The 12,558-nt window shown below is 40.0% G+C and overlaps 1 protein-coding gene and 1 long non-coding RNA gene across 2 annotated transcripts in view; one reads left to right on the top strand and one right to left on the bottom strand.

Annotated features, from left to right (window-relative positions):
- Nucleotides 1–926: 926 nt before the first annotated feature.
- On the top strand, nt 927–2,662 carry LOC119298763. Its single transcript, XR_005145958.1, has 2 exons — nt 927–1,255; nt 1,397–2,662. It is a non-coding gene; the product is annotated as an uncharacterized LOC119298763 (long non-coding RNA).
- A 258-nt stretch (nt 2,663–2,920) lies between these two features.
- LOC119298762 (probable periplasmic serine endoprotease DegP-like) overlaps nt 2,921–12,558 on the bottom strand; it is a 10,074-nt gene continuing 436 nt past the window's right edge. The window contains exons 2-12 of the mRNA XM_037576055.1: nt 12,342–12,497; nt 12,091–12,243; nt 11,856–12,010; nt 9,437–9,715; nt 9,215–9,345; nt 8,964–9,081; nt 8,757–8,849; nt 7,743–7,820; nt 7,562–7,649; nt 3,584–3,653; nt 2,921–3,338 (exon numbers count right to left, since the gene is read on the bottom strand). Of these exons, the coding sequence (XP_037431952.1) occupies nt 3,610–3,653; nt 7,562–7,649; nt 7,743–7,820; nt 8,757–8,849; nt 8,964–9,081; nt 9,215–9,345; nt 9,437–9,715; nt 11,856–12,010; nt 12,091–12,243; nt 12,342–12,497 (1,295 nt within the window). The 3' untranslated portion in view covers nt 2,921–3,338; nt 3,584–3,609. The remainder of the gene's footprint in view (nt 3,339–3,583; nt 3,654–7,561; nt 7,650–7,742; nt 7,821–8,756; nt 8,850–8,963; nt 9,082–9,214; nt 9,346–9,436; nt 9,716–11,855; nt 12,011–12,090; nt 12,244–12,341; nt 12,498–12,558) is intronic.

Genomic DNA, 12,558 nt, shown 5'->3' with positions numbered 1-12,558 from the left:
GCAAAAATGCTCTCTCAGTGAATCGCTAAACGCGCGCTGCAGTAACCACAAAGCCGAATAACCCGATGTGTTTAGTTGTATCTTTTCTTTCTTTTCTTCTATTCTCTATCTTCTTATTTTTACTGTTCCTTTTTTATTTACTTTATTCAAATTTGTAATTTTTCAATTCAAATCAACAAACTTTTTCTCAAAATTGATGATCTTACCTTAAAATTCGATGAACTTTATTTTCTAATCGATGATTTTTTTTTCAAAAGTGATGAATTTTTTTTCATATCGGTGAACTTATTTTCTAAATTCAATGATTTTCTTTAAAAAAATTGATGAACTTTTTTAAAATTCGATGGCCTTTTAGAAAAATGATGAAATTGTTTGAAATTCATGAGCTTTTTTTTAATTCACGACTTCTTTTTCGTTTTTTATGATTTTTTTTGGTTTTTTTTCTTCTCAAATGCAATCAAGGGCATGGAGAAACAAGTAGAAGCTTGAGGAAATAATGAAATGTTGCAGCTTCAATTGACTTGTAAGTTTGCAACATGTAGCTGTTTTTGTGATATGATGTATCATGTCTTGCGTGCAGATGTTATTTGTTAACTGGACATGAGACATGGCTAGAGCTATTTATAGTATGAACACTGCTGCTCACAAGTTCAGAAACAATCTGTCCCACAGTTCCAACAAGTATCATGGCAGTAAATTGCACTAATTGGTCACGTTCTCCTGGATCCCATGCGAAAAGCAGCTTGACCTGAGGTAAGTATGGGAAACACTTCTTAACAGTAGTCTGATGCGAAGCATCCTTCAGACCACTCGTGTGTCGTTGATTCCCGTTTGATTGATCTCACGGTGGAGAGAGGCCCACATCCCATAATCACTCCTTATCCCGAATTAATTGCCCCAAACAAACTCATCGTCGTCCTCGCCGTTCCCCTCGCCGCCCTGGCACTCTCCCCCACCCAGCATCCTGCCCCGCCCCAACCGGCCTCCGCTCTACATCGTCGGTGTGCTGTCCCGCCTGGCGGCCTCGTGGCGACTGCCCCATGAACTGCTCGCGGACGACCTCGCAACTGCAGAGCTGTCGTGCTCATGTCCACCAGGATCCAACCCCGCTCCACTTGCAATTGCGGCCTGCGGTAGACCTTATCAGAACGTCGTCTCTATTCGGTAAGGACTACCATGAGTGGAGCAGGGTCTGAAGGATGGAAGGTTTCATCCATCCCATCGTCATCTGACTTGCGATCTGATTCATCCCCTCGTAAGTCAGATCTAGGATTCAATCCCTGCGTTGTTTTTGTTTTTGAAATTTCAAACCCTGCATAGTTAATTTCAGGAATAATTGTATTGTAGTACAATTTAGTTTATGCCATGTATGTCAATATCTTGGTTTATCTCGCAGGTCTGATTTTGTGCCAGTCATTATGTATTTGATCACTAAACCACCGCCCTTTTTCGCCTCTTTGGTAGCTGAAGGCATCACAGGCGAAAGATTGTACGAATAAGCCCCCATCTGATCTGGGATTCTGATTCTCCTCATTCATATCATGTTTCATACATATTTTATTTTTGCATCATCGGTCCATACATTTTGCTTCATATTTACCATTCATTTGCTTCTTAACTGCAGTACAGTTCGTTTCATATTTGCCATGCTAACGTTTCTTCATCGAGTACAGTTTGCTTCACACATTTCAGAGTTGTGCTTCTACCTTATGTTTAGTTTGTTTACTCCGCATGCTTCATGAGAGCTTGTACATGTCATGTTTTTACTTAATCGACAACTAACTCAAGTGGCTTAAATTTCACATATATTATACAGAAGATGCATGTCACCCATTCTTGGTCTTAACTTGAATGGCCATGTATAAATCTTTTGTATTCCCATAAGAAACAAAATGTGCTTCCACTATAGAAATTACTTTGAGATTGTATGAATATGATGCATCCAAATTTTCATACTTCATATAAATCATACTTGTGCTTCTTCGCGGTGAACAGTTTGCTTCACGTGCATCATAGTTATGCTTCTTCACTATGCATAGCTTCATATATTATTTCACACTTTGCTTCTACATTTTGTTCGGTTTGCTTCACACGCATCATAGGTATGCTTCTTCACCATGTAAAGCTTCATATCTTTCACACTTTGCTTCTACATTTTGTTCGGTTTGCTTATTTCCGGGCTTTGTACTGTATCACAAGCATCGTGCTTGTATTCAAAGCAAATACTTGTAAATTTCGGCAGGGTTGATGGGATCCAAAAAAGCATGCTTTGTTGATGGTGAGCATGTCGTGGTGATCGATGGTGGGCATGCCGTGCAGCGTGTGAACGTAAATGAGCATCTCAGTGTCGAGTGTTATTGGTCGTCGGCTTGGAAGCAAACTAGCCAGACGCGCGCTCCGTTGCTTGGAGAAAAATGATTTTTGATTATGAAGCATAATTTGTTCTGTTGGAAGCTTGATTTTCATATGATGGATGCAAACTGAGCACATTTGTATTCGTTCTAATCATGCAGGCAACCCTATTATGGTTGAAGCATGTGTTATGTGTAATCACGATAATGGTCATTTTTTTTTATGGAAACAAGGTCTTAGTTGGTCAGAAGTTCTCTAGTCGACGGAAACAAGATTTTAATGTTTATGTAGCAAATTTTTCCATTGTGTATTTGTATTTCTTGGAATCACGTCCCTAAAATGCTCGAAGCAAGTGTTATGTGTAGCCATGATAATGGTTATTTTATATAGAAAGCTCCTATTTGATTAGTCGATTGAATTTTTTTCCCATTAGGAAGGAAATAAATTTCTATTAAAACTTTAAAAGTAGAAGGTTAAACTCGGGATGGACACAAAATCACTGGTAAACAGGTTTAATTCCGCATAATTACACCGGGGAAAGGTACTTTCGCAATGTACTAGCAATTAGTAGCCAATAACATTCTTACTAGCAATTAGTAGCCAATAACATTCTGCTCTAAGCTACATATGTGCTTCTATGTACTAGCAATTAGTAGCCAATAACATTCTTACTAGCAATTAGTAGCCAATAACACTCCAGCATAATTGCCCAGTTCAATTCATCATCCACGACTGCTACACTTGCACACAGACATGATGTGAGTTTCACAAGACTCGAAACAAGTAGGAGCCAATAATAAGTTCTGCTCTAACATGCATGTTATGCTCTAAGCTTAAGCTGCTACTACGGTCCAAAGGCACCCATAATTTGAAGTTTTTTTTTCCAAGAATACACAACGAAAACATTATGCCGAAAATGAATTTGCAATGAGCATGCAGGGTTAATTCGGTTGACTCATCCATGAAGGCCAGCAGTGGGCAGGTGCCTACACATAAAAAAAACACAAGGTTTAGTTAGATAAACCCTTGGGAGATCGGTCAATGGTTAAATTGCTAGCTAAAGGCTGACCAAAATAGTGTGTTTTTTGCAATGCAAACAAAATGAGGTAAGAGAAATAACAATTGGCTTCTTCATGAAGTTGTTTACCACACCTGACAATCTCCTCTACGACCTTCGAATTTGAGTTAAAACGTGCTAAATGTAAACTATTTTAAAATGGAAGATATTTACCTCAGGCCTAGCTCAAGGATCAAGAATCATAAGACTGACATGGCTTCTTCACCCATGATAGGGTAAGCACCTACACAAATAAAAACATCACACTTAGACCTGCAGAAATCTCTACTCCTATAAAAACCACAGTTGGTGATGACGGTGTGCCTGCCATCTTGCATTTAGGATCGTTCGATCTATATCTAACGCACATGAAGCAATCAGTGGCATTTTTACGAAAAGACACCCACCACTCTGTACAGATTTGCAGACAACGCCCTTGTCACCCTTTTAGCCTATCTCTTGCCCCACCTTATCCAACGACCTAAGAATGGGGAAACGCGGCCGTGAGAACCAGCAGCGCGCCAACAGGCACCGTCGGAACCGATATGGAGCAGTGGCCGCCGCCGGTGCCGTCTGCTCCCGGAGCCTCCCATAACTTCCTCAGCTCCACCGCCAACCACGACCACCCCCCACCTAGCTGTCTCCTCCACCACCTTCCCCGTCTCCTCCATTGTCGACCTTGGCAGGCACGCCGCCGACGCCAGCCCTCCGCCAGCGCCTCTCCTACCTCCTCTGCCAGAGAAGTGCCACCCCCAGCATCACCACCACACACTATTCCTCCTGGCCACCCCCTACGCGTCCTACAGTCTCCTCCGATGCCGACCTCCGCAAGTACACCGGCGGCTTCGTCCGTGCCCCAACGCTTCTCCGGCCTCCTCGCTTTCCTGCTGCTGAATACCGCTCACCCACCACAAGCAGCACATCCCCATCCTCCTCGCCACCTCCCCCTTCTTCTCGGATGCTGACCTCTGCAAGTACACCGCCGGCTACACGCTGCTCCCCCCTTCCCGGCTGACGCGCTCTATGGCCTGTTCTGGTGCTATGCTCGGCTACCGCCTCTACTTCCCAAACCTCAACGTGCCCATCCTTGCCGCCTCCCAAATTCAAATTTTCTGTCATCCAAATCCACGTGCCTATGTCGAACTGTCTAGAAACTACTCCTGCAGCCCATTATAAATTAAGTGAGCAGGTAGATGAGACTTACGCTACTCGGACCACATCCTAAGAAGCGACACACTGGTTACGCTCTCACACCTTCAGATTGAACAGAGTGTGAGGAGGTGGATTCACTGCCTTAGCCTTCTGATCTGCTTCGCCAAGGACATAGGTATGATGTGTTAGGCAATCTTTTGTTTAGATAACTAACCACCCATATGGAGTGGTCTCCTACTCTCCTTTAGTTGTGCGATTGCAGACATGTGATGGTAATGGTATGCAAACTGTCTTCTATGTCCAATAAATACTCCAAGGCATTGTTTTTCTTTTTTGCAACATTAGCCATTGGTTCCATAGCGCACCACTGTATCTATAATTGGTTTCAATTTCCTTTTTGGACTCTTCTTCTTCTAGAATGGAACTTTAAGTATTATAGAAGGCTATGAACAAGAAGAATTGCCATAGTTACTGACTTACTGCTAGAGGATTTGACATCAATATCATACTGACCATAATTTTTTGGTAAAGAAGTTTTTTTAGTGCCCAAAGAATTACTAATGAGCAAAATAGATGAGTATCGGCACATACTACTATTAGATGATGATGCCACTTTTATTGGTGAAGTTGACATCAAAATGGGAAGTTACAGGTCACTATATGGTTCTGTAACATGTATTTTTGTTATTTTAATGTTTTTTATGCATACTGATTGTTGGGTACTTGGAACTCCAAGCTGATCTATTTGTTATTAAAACATCTGCACCATAGTCCTAGGCGGATCAGTTTGTTTTAGAGTTGGCCAGACAGAAATTCCGCAAGCTAGGTTTCTTATATTTCCCTTTTTATAAAATCACATGACTTCGCCAGGCATATGCACATATATACTCAGTATCAGCTCCAACTACACTTGGATTCGGTTCTCACCAAATCACTGAAATTTCTGAAAAAACAATAATCTACATGGCAGGTCCAAAAGACATTCAGTAAGAGTAGGAGTTTCCTGGAGAAAAGCACGGATTTAGGTCTGAAGCTGAAGAACTACATGGTCAATAAAGCAGCAGGCCTTACGTCTGAAATGATACAGCCCTTGAGCCAACAAAGTGCTGAAGGAAAACAAAAAGGTGAGTATCCTGTACCTTACCGCAAGGCGAAACAATCTGCCTGCATATTTCTTTTTGTACCTGACCATTTGTGGTCCTACTTGAAATAACACAGTGGTTGACGGCAGTAACAAGTCCAACAGAACTTGCCCCAATGGCATCCCATATGTTCGAACAAGTTTATTTATACGTGAATCAACGATGCGACAAATTTAAGTCATTCATCTTCGGATGATGAAGTGATAAAACAATCAGCGATTGTGATTTTTCCTACTTGTAGTGGTGTGCTCACATCAATCAAGGTCTTGGAGCGGGGAGAAAGCTCAAAAGGTAAATCTATAAGGCGAATGTGTTTGCTTATATAATTTCATTTACCCACTTAATTAATTTCTTGCGTAAATGTTGTAGGGTGAAAGCGTGAATGTGAAGCAATAAGATATGCTAGCCGTACACTAGAAGAAATCCAAGCAAGGCGAGTAAGTGTTAGAGCATGTCAGCAAAATATGACACCTAAAGAGAAGGAGCCCGTCCCAGAATGTGAGGTGATCATTGCTTTCACTTGGTTAGTGTGTTGTTTGGTAATTTTTTGTGTCCATACTAAATTGATTTGGTGGCTGGTTTGCAGGATAGTTTAATCTGCGAGAAAGTACTGTCTTTGCAATGTGATTATCCATGCATATTAATGTTGCTTCATACTTCAGACATTTACATGTGCACAATGACTGTCCCTTCTGGCTACGATGTAAAGAGTACAAATTATTTTTACCTTTACACGTATGCAGTGTTGGTCCTAGATACGAGGCTTGATGTTTTATATCTCAAAGAAACCAAACCAAGTACTCTGTTCCCTGTTCGATTTCAAATCTTGCTTTATATTGTATAGTGCAAAAGGGTGAAAGTTTGTTCAATTAAGTAGTAATCTAATGATACATATACAATAGTGAATGCCCTTCAGGAGCAATGCCTCCAGTGGCTTGCTGTATGTTGAGCATTTATTTATATTTTGTTGTACATATACTAATATCTATGTGCCTATGTTTCAGACTGTAAAAATGGTCATTGATAATTTTGTTATTAAGCAGTGGTTGCTGGAGATGAAAATCAAAGAGATCACACCCCATTGGTACAGGTGAGTGGAGTGGAGGTGTACGTTGCACTGAGGGTGAAGCAGTGGCTGAAAGTTATGACTGGTTTTCTGTGCTTCACAAGCTGCTTTGTAGCAAAGTTAAATACTCTGTTTTTTACAGTGAGGGGAGATACTCAGTTTTTTTATGGAAGATACTCTGCTTTGTGGCTGGGGGAGCGTGTTATTTCGGTCCTATTCTTGTACATCTAAGCTTAATAACAATTGATTACGCTCTCTGTTGATTTTCGCGACGTAACTTTTTTTTAGGCTAACCACATCGCGACGTAGTCTTGATGACGTGTTCTTTTGTGTTGAGGCCCGTATGCTTCATGAGGTGATTGATTTTAAGAATAAAGAAAAAACATCCATGTGCAAAGGACATATGGTCCAAGCTATTATGTGGAGAAGCTAAGGCTAGGGTAGGAAGAGAAAGTAGAAATTGAAGAAATAGTGGCAAATAAATGAAAGAAGATGATCAGATATTCTGATGATACATTGTTTTTTGAAAATTGTCATGATTATGTGTCCTTGTGATTGCAATGTTTTAGCCAAAGTTCTTTTATTCATGCATCACTTCTATTTTGCATAGATGGCCGAAAACACATATATTTGTAAGCTAAAGTTGTAACAAAAATCCTCCCGCTAACAAACATAAGCACCATATTCAAATCCACGTTGTATCTCTTCAGGAATGGCGCCACCTCTAAGTTTTTTTCCCGTGACAACGCACGGGCATTCAAGTAGTATGATTTATAACAGGGAGATGTTTACCTTTTACAATGTCCTCTCCACAATCCGATACAATTGCAGTCAAGTTTCTAGTTCTCGGACAAAGTTTAGTAGCATCAAATATTTTCACCTGGAAAGCAATCCATAAAATAAAATGTACCAAAACACATTTTCAATAGTGCTATGGTCGGTATGAATCGTAGTTACGACAGAGTTAACTTACCGAAACATCTTTTTCAGCATTCAATTTCTTTCTTTGATCAAAATGATCCCAACATAAGTCTATCAACATGCTTTCCAACTGCCAAAATCACAAAAGTCAAGAGTGTCACATAAAAAATATGGAAAATATACCCTACAAGCAGGTGCACTCACCCTCGCACCTCTCCCTCATAGGAGATTCTTGTTCTGTGATTTTTGAAATACATAATGGCTACAACTCTAAAGATATTTCATATAAAAAGCACCTCCACTAAAATATCCTTTTTCTGTGATTTTTGAAATATACAATGGCTACAACTCTAAAGATATTTGAATCAAAAGCATCTCCACTAAAATAGCATACGATAATCCATACTCTATACGCTGTAATATCAAACGAACAATTTTATATACTCCCTTTAAAAGAGCATACTCCATATGCTATCAAATGAACAAAAATTATGTATACACTTGCCATTATCAACGGAGTATCCTATTGCCTCTTAATGCATATATAGGACCATACTCCTTTATTGAATTAATCGTGCATACACCAGATACTCTAGCTACAAGTACAATTCAACATCGTTACATCCTATGTACAATATATACTCTTTATAAATCTTAGCTACAGGATACATATGTGCCAATTACAAAACATACACTTGAGGAGTTTCTTTATGGATTATCGTGCCCTCGATCACACCTATTATTGGGTTAGCAAGCTACTTGGACTTTGTAGTGGAATTTAGTCTGGGAAATCTCAGTACTAAGATGCCAAGCACCACGATGTTGACCAATGGTTGTGGCCTGACCCAATTGATGAGAATAACCATCCATGCAGAAAGCTGATCCATTCAGCCATGAATTAATGTACTTCAACTAGCGCACCATTATTCAAATTATTTAATTTGAATTCCAAAATTATTAGCTACCTATTATAGGATGTGTGAGATTAATCTAAGGTGGATTAGAAAGTAACTAAACCTAGTTGTAGCAAAAGATTGAAAATTCAACAAATACAAAATACACAAACCTCAATTGTAGTAGAAATGTGCTTTCCATTAAAACTTTCAATGACATCACCCTTGCGAATTCCAATTTTCTCAGCATGTGATTCTTTTGACACCTATTTTTCAATTAGCATGATTACTTCACAATATGCATATGGCAAATAATTTTAAAATAAACTATTAACAAAAGTGAAAGTCAAAATTATTATATAAAATGCCCATATATATACCTGCTCAACAATAAGACCAGAGTCGATGTTATGCTTACGAGTCATCCTCTCAATACAAATAGGATCTAAAAACTTGATTGGACTAAATGTCATTCCAAGATGGAGGCGAGGCATGCAACTAGACCAAATAAAATGAAGAACAAATGAATATCATACAAATTTTGAAAAGAACATCATAACATTAATATCTTTACAAGACATAGGTATCACACATGTTACTAACAAAGAATTGAGAAAGGGGAAATACGTACTTGAACCTCCTCCAAAAATCGAAGCACTTATGCAATATTGACGAAGGTACAAACGTCTCATTGATTTGATTGTTAACTAGACCCACAACTTTTCCTTCTAAGTCAATGATGGGCCCTCCATCATCATGTAACTAGAGCATTATAGTAGTGACGAATATTACGATTTGTAGTGAGAAGGAAATAAGATGGAGATGCAAAATATAAATTTGAGATGTAACATACCAGTTTGAGACTAGATGCATCACGAAGAAAATACATGTAATGGCATCTCTCATACCGAGATGGAATGTCATAGGCCAAATTACCATGTGTTATCTTTATATCCAAATCTGCATCTCTTCCAAGGCGGAAAACATCTTGACCAGAATGCACACGGTCATTAAAAGTGGGTAGATGAACTGGTTTGTCCACTTGAACTTCATAAATAGCAAATTCATAATGCTCTTGAAGATAGATGAGCTGGCCTTGTGTAGTTTTGTTATCCAGCAAATGAACAATGACCTAAAATAGACGGTGGCAAAGGTTATGACACTACATTTTTGAAAGAACTTATATTGAGGAAAACATTTTTGAGAGATCAACTATCATGAAAGTCGAGCGCTAGAATAAGTTTTTTTGTTTCTAATTCTCTGTTCTAACAAAGTTGAACATAATGACACATTTAATTTGCAACTAGCCACCAGTGTAGTAACTGAGTCATTACAAATAATTTAATTTGAGAGGGCATAAACAAGCAAATAAAAAGAGAAAAATCCTTATATAACACTATTTTAATTTTCACTTCCCTATTTAACACTGAACAAAAATTTCTTCCTTATCTAACACTAAGGCTAAAATTTATGCCTTTTGTAACACTTCCGTTACTTCTATTAGCATCTGCCGTTTGGACCCTCATGAGTTTTCTTTACGAGGACAAAACTGCCCTGCCCATACCGAACCGGCAGCTATCTCCCGACCCTGACTCGTCCCTGTCTTTCTCCCCTCTCCTCCTAACCCTAGCGACCGGCGGCAGTGGCGCCAGTCCTCTTAACGACGGCGGCAGCCCCAATTCTCCTAATGACGGCAGCCGCACCAATACTCCTAACGACGGTGGCGTCTCCTAGCAGCGGTGGGGACATCGTGAGTGGCTGGGGGAGATGGTGCTGCGGAGGGCAGCCAAGGAGGGGCTTCAGATGGCGGCCAAGAGGGGCTACAGATCACCGACGCAGCAGCATCCACCATCTGCTGCTGTTGGAGGTATCTTCACCCTCTTCTGTGTGGACGCTGTCTAATTAATGTTTCCTTGTTCTTGTCAGTAGCTTATCGTAGTGAAATCAACATATTTAGAATGTTTCCTTTTGAGCCTTGAATACAACTTTCATTTACTAGTGTTGCCAATTAGCCGATGCCGAGCTGAGAGCTTGAGCTTGGTGGTCATTTGGATGATGCATGCTTAATTTTTACTTCAGTTGTTGATGACATATGCCCAGGATATAGCTCAGAATTTTGTAGGTACGACATACTCCATTTCATTGTTGTTTGTATTTCTGTTGGCAGTGTTTTTAAAGTTTGATGTGCTCATATATCACTGCTTCCACTAGCAGTTTAAGATTGATGAACCATTGTGGTTTCAGTTCATGAATCATTATTTCTAGTTGAGTTCTGCAAAAAAAAAAGTCCCACTTTTTATATGTAAAAGCTCACCAAATTGATTCTACAGGATTTTGACATAAATAAAACATCCTTTAGGAAACATCAAGTTGCATTTTAGCACAGATATTCAGTTGTACTGTCAGTATTGTTAGACTACACTTGAAGAGCTATTCTGATTACGGTGTCCCAGTCCACAAACTCAAATTATGTCTTACTTTTACTAATTCTGAATTTTATTTGTTCACATATTATGCAAGTTAATGTTATTTGCTCCTATATCATAAATGGGCAAGTGCAGATCAACAGCTAGATCTAATCAACCGGAGCCTATTCATGTTCCTACAGAGCAAGCAGATTATCCTGTGAAGGTAAGGCCAAGGAAAAAGACGGTGCTTGCTAAAACAACTAACCCAGCTAGCTCTGCATGGGCACCAGAAGCAAAACAGCTACGAGAACTAACCGACCAGATTGCCCTGCAATTAATGAGCACTAGAAGCGAAAGGCTCAGTTTGTGAACATCATGTAATTTATTTTACTTAAATGTCACTTTTGTGCTGCTCATGTGATGTATGTGTGGACTTGGACTCATGTATGTGAACCTGGATATGATGCTTGTCATGTTCGTGTACTCGGATGTGAACCTGGATGTTTATGTCTCATGCTTATGGCAAACGTGGATATGGTGTGATGAATGATGTATATGTGAATTTTGTGCAGGGGGCATGGCATCAAATTACAGGGGAGGTTTGCCTGTTTTTGGATTGAAATCCAAACTTTTGAGCTTGAATCCTAGATATGGATTGTGTGCATTTTTTGAATTAAAAATTGGTTCATTGGCGTCCACGATGATTGTGTATGTAAGCTTAGACTCTTTTAGGAACTATAAATTATTGCTTCTTTGGTCCCATGAATAATTTTGGGCACTAAGGGTAAAATCATCTTTCCAGGTGTCACTTAAAATCATCTTGCTGTAATTAGGATGACAAAGAGTGAACGTTAAGAAGGTCACCTTAGCATTCTTATGATATTCGCCTGTCCATTGCCGCTTCCACTTGTGGATATCATCTTTACGAATTAGATGGGCAGACGTCAAAACAAGGGCTGTTTTTCTCTGGCCGTCCCTTTGAAACCACAAGCCACAGCATTTATTCAGCAGTTGGTTCTCTACAAAGCAACAAAAGTTACAAACAGTTCGCCAGGCAGTGAATATTAATTAAGAAGCAAACATGATGTTGAACACACACCGAGAAAAGATGAGAGCAAGATGACTGATTTAGCAGCTAAAAGTACTGCATCTCTTGCGAGTTCACGGATGGGAAGGAAACGACTGTCAGTGTGCAAGCAGGAAGATGGTTGGTGCCAGTAGTGATCCATAGTGAACAGGTCAGCTAGACGATCTACATAAAGAAAATTAAGATCAGGTTGGAAATTAACAATGAATGGGGAAATTAAAGCTGAGAAGGAATGGGGGAAACGGGGGGAGGGGAGGATTTACCTTCTTCTGCCTCGTACTTAGCCATGGCATGCTTGAAGGCGGAGCGTACGACTGGATCTGCGGCTAGTTCGTCAGGAATGTAGGGTTCGTAGATCGGTGAGCTGGGTGGATCGGAGGATTCCTCCGTCGCGGACTCGGCCACATCGCACACACGACCTAGAGAAAAATCGTACAGCACAAGTCATCAGCGATCTGTCGGGATGAGGAGGAAAACAGG

The sequence above is a fragment of the Triticum dicoccoides genome, chromosome 5A, assembly GCF_002162155.2.
Source record: "Triticum dicoccoides isolate Atlit2015 ecotype Zavitan chromosome 5A, WEW_v2.0, whole genome shotgun sequence".
In the NCBI taxonomy this organism is placed as follows: Eukaryota; Viridiplantae; Streptophyta; class Magnoliopsida; order Poales; family Poaceae; genus Triticum; species Triticum dicoccoides.
The sequence above is the reverse complement of the archived record's forward strand: the minus strand, read 5'-3'. Positions and strand labels throughout refer to the sequence as shown.